General features: G+C 49.6%; 1 protein-coding gene across 8 annotated transcripts in view; it reads left to right on the plus strand.

The window, feature by feature from the left end:
- The window catches only part of zip (myosin heavy chain 10), a 187604-nt gene that overhangs the window by 148011 nt on the left and 29593 nt on the right, over positions 1-10000 (plus strand). For 2 of the 8 annotated variants that reach the window (XM_086534379.1, XM_086534382.1), the window contains exon 4: positions 7420-7440. The exons of the other annotated variants lie outside the window; for them this stretch is intronic. In XM_086534379.1, coding sequence (XP_086390505.1) covers positions 7420-7440 — 21 coding nt within the window. The remainder of the gene's footprint in view (positions 1-7419; positions 7441-10000) is intronic. 8 annotated transcript variants of the gene reach the window in all.

Consider the following 10000-nt stretch of genomic DNA (forward strand, 5'->3'; position numbering starts at 1 on the left):
GAGAGATTAGGAGAAGAGAAAAGAGAGATTGAGAAAAAGAGAGAAGGGGAAGAAGAATAAAGCAAAGGGAAGGAGATAGTAGAGAGGAAGAAAGGATAGATGAGAGAAGCAAGCGAGGGAGTGGGAGAGAGGAGAGACGAGAGAGAGAGGAGGGAGGGAGAGGGTGGTGAGAAGACAGAAAGTTGGTGGGGGGTAGAGGTGTTAGTGGCACGCGGGGGGGGGATTGAAAAATTTACATGTGAATATTGATGCCTCATGATTCATTGATAGTGGTTGTCAGGGGCAACATATTTAATCAATGTGATTTCAAACTGTGCAGGTTCAGCATTGTGTTGAATTATGACGAGGGGGGGGTTAGAGAGGGAAGGGAAGAGGGGGAGGAGAGGGGAGGGGGAGGGGGAGAGGAGGAGAGGAGAGGGGAGAGGGGCGCGAGAGGTAAGAGAGAGAGAGAGGGATTTTGGAAGGGCGGAAGGGGGTTTTCAATTTCTAGGGGGTGGGTCTAAAGTGGGCTCGATTGTCTTGCATGTCTCTCCCCCCCCCCCCCCCCCCCCCTCCCTCTCAGTCTCTTCTCTCTCTCTCCTCTCTTTCCTCCTCCACCTCAACCTGTCCCCCTCCTCCTCCTCCTTCCTCTCCTCCTCCGGGGGTTGGGGGACCCACTTGGGGATAGGGGGTGGGGGGGGAGGGGCAGGGGACTTGGGGGGGGGGGGTGATGGGGGTAAGGGCGCTGGAAAATTTCTTTTTTACTACTTCTTTTTAGAGGGGAAAAGGCGTGTTCTTTTTTTTTTTGGGGCTCTCTGATTTATGTAAAGGTATCCTCCTCCTTGAAACTCCTCCTCCTCTGGGTGGTCCTCTCCTCCTCTCTCCCCTGTCCTCCTCTCCTCCTCCCTCCCTCCCTACCCTCTCAGAGCACTTCTCTCTCCTCCTCCTCTCCCTCCTCCTCCTTCTCCTCCCCCCTCCTGTATATAGGCTCGAAAATGCGCTACTTAAGGCGGTCAGTAGGTGGCATGGATGGGTCTTGGAAAAGGCTTCCTGGTTTGGCGTTGGTAGTGGGTGGAAAATGGTGGGGTGGACGGCGAAATGGTGGGATATGTGGGGGGAGTGAGGGGTGGGGGGAGGGGGTGGGGGTGCTGTGTGGTAGGTGTGAGGGCGGCGGCGACATGGGGTGGGGGGGGGGGGTAGCTGTGTGGTAGGTGTGAGGGCGGCGGCGGCAACGGCAATGATGGGGAGGGGGGCGAGGCGGCGATGTGCTCAAAAGCCGCTGGAAATGCTGAACGGAGGACAATTAATGGCGCCGCACAAATGGAGCGGTTTTGCCTAAGATCTTCGTTCATCATTCGTCCCTTTCGCCTTTATCGGCTTTTCCTTTGCCGTTTTCGTTTAACTGATGGAGGTGATTGTTGCTCTTGTGGTTTAAGTTTTTTTTTGCGATTCTTAGAAAGCTCGGTTTGTAAAATTACGGGAGAGGGAGAGGGACACGGACACATACACATACACATTCACATACACATACACATACACATACACATTCACATACACATACACATACACACACACACACACACATACACACACACCAACACACACACGCAAACACGCACAAACAAACACAAATGCGCACGCACAAACAAACAAATGCACAAAGAGAAAGAGAGAGGCAGAGCATCAGGTGTAAATAAGGAGTAAGAAGAAAGTTGATAAATTTGATTAATAAAGGAGTGGTAAGGGGAAGGGGAAGGGGAAGGGGGTAGGGGGTAGGGGGTATGGGGAGGGATTAAGGGGTGAGGGATGTGGCCTCTTTAGTCACGACTTGGAGATATGATCGCTGGTACTACCCTCCCCCCTCCCCCTCCCCCTCCCCCTTTTTTTCTCTTGGGTCAGGGGTCGGGTAGGGGGGTGGGGGTGTGTGTAAAGGGATTTCAAGAAAAAAAAAAGAGGAGAGAGAGAGAAGAGAATCACAGGTGATCTACCATGTGTTCGGGTGGGGAGTGCGTGCGGGGCGGCCCTTCGGTACTATGAGGACGGAGTGCCCTTAGGGGGGCCTCCGAGCGCCGTGGGCTTCCCTTCGGCGTGTTTCCGAAGGCGTAAGGCACAGAGATCGAAGGCTACTGTTCAGGTGTTGGCGCAGCTGGTCCCTCCGCCACTCCCCCACCCTCCTCCTCCTCCTCCTCGGCAGGGGGTTGGGGTGGATGGCTAGGGGGGGAAGGGGACGGGCGGGTTTAAAAAATAAGTCCGAGTTAAGAAAGTACTCTCGGGTTGGGGCTGGGAGTAGGGGGAGGGGTGGGGGTGGGAGTGGGCGTGAAGGGTATTGTTGGAAGGGAGGGAGGAGGCCTGGGGAGGGAGGAGGGCTAGAGAAAAGGGGCGGCCACACCCCGTGCGATATGCTGGCGCTGCTGCTGATGGTTTCTCTCTTCGCCTTTGTGTGTGCGTATGCATGTGTGTGTGTGTGTGTGTGTGTGTGTGTGTGTGTGTGTGTGTGTGTGTGTGTGTGTGTGTGTGTGTGTGTGTGTGTGTGTATGTGTGCGTATGCATGTGTGTGTGTATGTGTGCGTATGCATGTGTGTGTGTGTGTGTGTGTGTGTGTGTGTGTGTGTGTGTGTGTGTGTGTGTGTGTGTGTGTGTGTGCGTGTGCGCGTGCGCGTGTGCGTGCACGTGTGCGTGCACGCTCGTATGCGTCCGTGTGTAAATGTGTGATTTTTTAAAGGCTTGATTAAGTTTGCAATCGTTGAAGCTATGAAGTAAGGGAGATAGAAACAGAGAAAGATAAAGTGAAACGAGGGAGAGAAAGAAGAGAGAAGAGAAGAGAAGAGAAGTGTCTAGGGCGTAAGGTAAGCCTCAAGGAGAGAGACCTCCGAGTGTCCTGACATGTCACCTTTTGTGGCATTGCTGCGCACGAAGGACGTGCCTAGCCCTTCTGTCCCCCGGCCCAGAGGCGAGAATGGCTCGCGGCGAATCGAAGCCCTCAACTGAGCCCCATGCCATCGCCCTGGAGGATGCCGGCGCGGGGTATTGGGGCAAGACAGGCGCAACCCACGTCACCTTCTGGGGCTTTCTCTCGCTGTTGATCTCTTGACCCTCCTCAGCGACGCCGGCCCGCCCTCTGCCTTAAGGTCGACGACGTGCCAAGTTCTGTATGGGATTTTCACCTTTACGGACACGCATACACTTGAGGGACAGGGAGGGGGAAAGGGGGAAGAAGAGGGAGGAAGAGGAGCTGGAGCAGGAGAGGGAGGAAGACAACGAGAACGAGGGAAAGAGAGGTTGGAGGAAGAGAAGGATGGGAAGAAGAAGAAGATGAAGAAACCTTAGGACTATGATAGGAAAAAGAAGACGACGACGAAGACAAATACGAAGAAGGAATTCGAGTGAGCTAAGCTTCGAGGGGCGAGATCGCCGATAAGGCACGTTGAGGTCCTGGCAGCACTTGCCCGCTAGCCACTCGAGGGGAGGGCGTCGAGGGGGAGCTGTTGGAGCACCGCCTCATCATCTGTTGCTGCCTCATGTGGGGCCTTATCGGAGTCTGGAGGAGGAGGAGGAGGAGGAGGAGGAGGAGGAGGAGGAGGAGGAGGAGGAGGAGGAGGAGGAGGAGGAGGAGGAGGAAGAGAAAGGAGAGGAGGAGGAAGAGGAAGGAGAGGAGGAGGAGACAAGAAGAGGAAAAATGATGGAGTAGTAGAATGGCGGTGATGAGGATGATGAAAAGGAAAATAAAGAGGCGAAGAAAGTCATGTAGTTACAAAAAGAAAGAAAGAAAAAAAGCCGGCCCTTCACCGCCCCCTCCCTATCTCCCCCCACTGTTTGACTGCCATTAGAAGAAACGATCGTATTAATTAGCAGCGTGTTCCCATTAGCGTTGGGGGCAGGGGGTGGGGGGGGAGGGGGCGAGTCGCGACGGTGGCGGCGTCGGCGCTGGCATGAAGGGCAGGTAGAGGGGGGTGGGGGTGGAGATTGACCTGGATTTTTACACAAATGGTCATAATTACTGCCACTTTGACACGAGGGAGGGGGGTTACGGGGGTAGGGGGAGGTTAATTAGCCATGGGCAATTACCAGGAAGTGAGAGGAAAGTGGATGCTGATTCACTGTGAGATCGCAGGCTTTGAGAGACAGACAGGCGCGCGCGACAAGAAGCAGACTCCGCCAGGTGAACCAGTCTGTCAAAGGGGGGAGGGGGAAGGGTCTGGGGCGTAGGAGAGCAAGGGGGGGAGGGGAGAGGGACGACTCTAGGTGCCACAACCTCATTCCCAGCAAGGCCGAAGCCACGGACCCGCTCACATTCCTCCGGTGCCATCTGGGCATGTCACATACCCGACGGGGCACTTCTCGGGCCATCTGGAGGCTTATGGGCTTTTCGTGGAACCACCTGAGCGTGACTGCCTTCCCTTCGTGGGCCTTGGAGCGGCGTCGCGGCTCTCGGCGAACCATCTGGAACCGTCGGAGCTCTTCTTTGAGCGAAGCGAGAACCTTTCTCGTCTTGACGAACCTCCTGGAGGCGTCTCGACATGTCTTGGATTCGCCGCTGACTTGATTCACTGTGTCGCCGGCAATTACCCGTCGCCACCTGTCAGTACCCGACCAGCTGGCATAAATGGGCATCTGGGTGGGGTAGGTGGGCGGGTGGGGCATAATACCCTGAGACGCCCTGCTACTTTCTTCTCGTGAGAGCGGGGGCGGGAAGGGGATGTAGGGTGGGTGGGTATTGTGTCGGGGGTTAGGGAGGGGAGGTGAAGATGGATGCTCCGAGACCCGTTGCTCGACGAATGGGAGAAGGACTTCTGGGATCTCTCTCTCTCTCTCTCTCTCTCTCTCTCTCTCTCTCTCTCTCTCTCTCTCTCTCTCTCTCTCTCTCTCTCTCTCTCTCTCTCTCTCTCTCTCTCTTATTCTCTCATTCTGTTTATAGTTCCTGTTTTACTGCCTTTTTTCCTATTTTCGGCTCCCTTCTAGTGTGTCTGTCCTATCATTACTCTCTCTCTCTTGTTTCTCCTCTTTTCTCCCTAACTTTTCTTTTCCATTTCCTCTTTACCCTCCGCCCTCTACTCTTTTATCATATCTTGACTCCTTCCATCTCTGGCTCGCTTTATAGTAGCGAGTTAAAACTAGCGGAGCTCCAGTCCCGAGGCTTGGCAAGGCCTCTCTCTCCCCCTCCCACCACCCGCTCCCCCTCCTACCACCCTCTCAACCCCCCACTCACCCCCACTCACCCCCACTCACCCCCTCCCATCATCACCGGCGGGGCTGGGCTGGCCTCATTATACCTATAATGTATGATGATGCAGCGGGGCCGACGGGCCGACGGGCCGACGGAGCGTGCCTGTTGGATAACTCGATGCTGGCGTCGGGCGCTGGAATGCTGGTCGGGGGCAAGGGGGGGTAGGTGGGGAGGAGGTTGGGGATGCGGGGATGAATGATGGGGAGGAGGTTGGTTGGGGTAAGGATGGGGAAGAGGGTGGTTGGGGTGAGGATGGGGTGGGAGGTCGGGTAGATAGGGTGAGGGTGGAAGGTTCGGTAGGTTGGGGATGGTGGGGTAGTGGAATGAGGGTGGGGGTGGGGGTGGGAGGTGGGGGGGAATTGGTGAGACGAAAATCGGATTTTGTGCGATTGCGGCTAGAGTATTTGGGGCCCGTATTGTGCAGTTGTTACAGGTTTGTCTTTGTTTCTATTTTTTTCGTTTTACATCATTACTTGAAGATTTTTTTTCCCCCTCATATGACACTCCCCTTTCCCTATCTCCGCCTCTCCCCTCCCCCTTCTCGTGACTCACCCATGACAGCCCATGACAGGATAGTAATTTAAATCCCGTTGGTTCTTCATTCTACCTCCCCACCCCCCTGTCCTCACCCCCCACCCTGACCCTTCACCTGCTGTTTCTTCGCCCCCACCCAGGTGAAAGGTAATCCGTGTCGTGACCTCTTGTGTGACCCCTTCGAGATGACCCTCTACCCCCCTTTTCCCATTCTTCCCCTTCCTCTCCCCACTCCTTCCTTCCCCTTACCTTCCCCTTACCTTCCCCTTGGTCCACTTCAAATGGGAGAGGGGAAAGGAAGGGGGAAAGAAAGGGGAAGGGTAAAGAGAGAGGGGAGATAGGGGGGGGGAGTGGGAGAGGGAGAGGGTGTGATAGGAAAACGAAAAGAATTGGGGCAGGAGACGGAACGAAATTGAAAGATACTTGTGGAAGGGATTCTTATGATGAGGATGAAATAAAAGTAATACAAAAGAGGATAGTAAAATTGATAGTCATGGTGATGTTGATGACGGTTATTATGATTACGAGGTTTGAATGAACGGGGATGGGACGGGGAGATGAAACAAATACCAAAAACCACGTTGGAAACAAAGATGTATATATATTTTAATTATTATTTAATGAGCTTTTAAGAAAAAACTTAATCGCTAACACCTGTACATGATAACACACAACCCTCCTATAACAGGATACCTAGCAGTAACACCAAACGGAATACGATATCGCATGACGCAACAGCGAAAATAACACCGAACACAGGATAGTGTTTTACGGTGACGCATGACGTAACACCGAGTGTAACACCGAAGATAGTTTGGTGGTGATATGGCGCATGGCTTATCACCGAGAGGAATATAGTGTTATGGTGACGGAGGATGGTGATAGTCTAACATGCACTCTAGGCTTGTAGAGCGGGGCCATGCAACAGGCATGCAACAGGATCTTTATGCGGAGACCTTTCGGAGATTTCCAAGTTCTTAACTGGTTTTCTAGTTTCTAGTATAAATACATGTGTTTTCTCTCTTATATTGGCTGGGGTTAATTAACAGCAAGCAATGATTAACCGGTTAACCAAGACTCCTTTTAACATTTCTAACCAGTGGGCCGCTTGTGATGATAATGCAAGGTACTTGTGAGAGTGTGAGATTGTGAGATTGTGTGTGTGTGTGTGTGTTTGTTTGTCTTGTCTTTTTGAGATGAAAGTGAAGTCGAGGTTTTTGTTTACATGATCTGTGTTTATTTGTTGATTTTTCAGTTTTGTTGAATTACTGATTTAATAGTTTTTTTCGTTTATCTCTTATTTATAGGTTTTATTTTCACAATGATTAGTACTTGTAAGGAAAATATTTATACATAAATAATACTCATTATATTGAATGATACATATACACACTTACATATGTTGCATACATACATGCTCGCAAACATAAATACATGCAAACCAATATGCACACACACACGCACGCACACACACACACACACACACACATACACACACACAAAAACCCCATGTGTTATTTAATGAGCTTGTATGCCATGTTTCATCATGCTTCCTGCATAGCCTATGTTGGTTGATGCTAAAAGAAAAAAAAAAGAAAACAAAAGAAAAAAAGAGAGCTCATTAAGAGAGTAATTCCCATTATAAATTACGGTTGTGATAATTTTTGTTTCGCTCATTACAGGCCGCCATTCCCGATATAAAGGTAGGACACCCTGTTCCCCTCCCCTGTATATTAGTCTCCTCGGGTTTAGAGCCTTCCCACGACCTTCCTTTTTGTGTGAAATAATATCCTCCCTTTTAAATATTCCTTTTTTCATCGTTCCTCCCTTTTGAATATTCCTTATTTCTTCGTTCCTCCCTTTTAAATATTCCTCCTATTTTTTTAAATTCCTTATTCTCCTCTTATCGTTCCTTTATTCCCTCCTTTTTATAGTCACTCCCTTGATTTCCCTCCTTTTTATAGTCACTCCCTTTTATAGTCCCTCCTTTAATTTCCCTCCTTTTTATAGTCCCTCCCTTGATTTCCCTCCTTTTTATAGTCCCTCCCTTGATTTCCCTCCTTTTTATAGTCCCTCCCTTGATTTCCCTCCTTTTTATAGTCCCTCCCTTGATTTCCCTCCTTTTTATAGTCCCTCCCTTGATTCCCCTCCTTTTTATAGTCCCTCCCTTGATTTCCCTCCTTTTTATAGTCCCTCCCTTGATTTCCCTCCTTTTTATAGTCCCTCCCTTGATTTCCCTCCTTTTTATAGTCCCTCCCTTGATTTCCCTCCTTTTTATAGTCCCTCCCTTGATTTCCCTCCTTTTTATAGTCTTGATTTCCCTCCTTTTTATAGTCCCTCCCTTGATTTCCCTCCTTTTTATAGTCCCTCCCTTGATTTCCCTCCTTTTTATAGTCCCTCCCTTGATTTCCCTCCTTTTTATAGTCCCTCCCTTGATTTCCCTCCTTTTTCTGGTCCCTCCCTTATGTTCCCTCCTTTTTGTAGTCCCTCCCTTGATTTCCCTCCTTTTTATAGTCTCTCCCTTGATTCCCCTCCTTTTTATAGTCCCTCCCTTGATTCCCCTCCTTTTTATAATCCCTCCCTTGATTTCCCTCCTTTTTATAGTCCCTCCCTTGATTCCCCTCCTTTTTATAGTCCCTCCCTTGATTCCCCTCCTTTTTATAGTCCCTCCCTTGATTTCCCTCCTTTTTATAGTCCCTCCCTTGATTCCCCTCCTTTTTATAGTCCCTCCCTTGATTTCCCTCCTTTTTATAGTCCCTCCCTTGATTTCCCTCCTTTTTATAGTCCCTCCCTTTATTTCCCTCATTTTTATAGTCTTGATTTCCCTCCTTTATATAGTTCCTCCCTTGATTTCCTTCCTTTATATAGTCCCTCCTTTGATTTCCCTCCTTGTTTTCCCTTTTTTTCTTTCTCCTTTTTGTAGTCTATCCCTTAATTTCCCTCCTTTTTATAATCCCTCCCTTGATTTCCCTCCTTTTTATAGTCCCTCCCTTGATTTCCCTCCTTTTTATAGTCCCTCCCTTGATTTCCCTCCTTTTATAGTCCCTCCCTTGATTTCCCTCCTTTTTATAGTCCCTCCCTTGATTTCCCTCCTTTTTATAGTCCCTCCCTTGATTTCCCTCCTTTTTATAGTCCCTCCCTTGATTCCCCTCCTTTTTATAGTCCCTTCCTTGATTTCCCTCCTTTTTATAGTCCCTCCCTTGATTTCCCTCCTTTTTATAGTCCCTCCCTTGATTTCCCTCCTTTTTATAGTCCCTCCCTTAATTTCCCTCCTTTTTATAATCCCTCCCTTTATTTCCCTCCTTTTTGTAGTCCCTCCCTTTATTTCCCTCCTTTTTGTAGTCCCTCCCTTGATTTCTCTCCTTTTTGTAGTCTATCCCTTTATTTCCCTCCTTTTTATAGTCCCTCCCTTGATTTCCCTCCTTTTTGTAGTCCCTCCCTTGATTTCTCTCCTTTTTGTAGTCTATCCCTTTATTTCCCTCCTTTTTGTAGTCTATCCCTTAATTTCCCTCCTTTATATAGTTCCTCCCTTGATTTCCCTCCTTTTTTATAATCCTTCCCTTGGTTCCTGAACTTAAAAATTCCATTCCTCCCATCATTCAGTTTCCTTGGAATTCCTTTCCCCTAATTTATATATTTCCCTTGCTTCTCTCCCTTATAGTAATAGACATAGAGAAATAGATTATTCACCATTCACTCTAATGGTGACTAGAAATCCATCAGTGGTTGTGTCCCCCTTTGCGAAGTCTCCCCCTCGGATTGGATTTTGTTTTGGGCATTTTTGCCATTTTTCCGAGGCATTAAATAAAACGAGTTTCTTTGGCGGTCGGGCAGTGTGCTGCGTCGCTCTCCTTTGGAATGTGGAGGATTTTCTTTTATTTTTTTTCTAATTGTAGTTCATATTCATTTTGAATGTTCAATTAGTCATTGGGGAGACTTCCTTTCAACTTCTCTTGGATTTGAGTTTGCAATCTTCTCCCCCCCCACTCTCTTCCCTCCTTCCCTCCTCCTCCCTCTTACGTCCCCTTTTTCTCCTCCGTATTTGCCCTTTCCCCTTCTCCCCCCTCTTCCCCTCTCCCATACTCCCCTACTAACCGCCCCCTCACCCCTTCTCTGTAGAGTAGCGGCCATAAGCGGTAATAACGAGGAATAGAGGGTAGTGGCATTAATTACAATTTAAGGAGAGGAGGGAGGGAGAGGGACGGGGCAGACACTTTGGCACTGTTGTCACTGTTGAGGGTCCATGGTGTGTGCGCTGGCAAC

Source organism: Penaeus japonicus, unplaced genomic scaffold (assembly GCF_977035675.1).
Source record: "Penaeus japonicus unplaced genomic scaffold, GWHDUDI00000001_assembly GWHDUDI00000041, whole genome shotgun sequence".
In the NCBI taxonomy this organism is placed as follows: domain Eukaryota; kingdom Metazoa; phylum Arthropoda; class Malacostraca; order Decapoda; family Penaeidae; genus Penaeus; species Penaeus japonicus.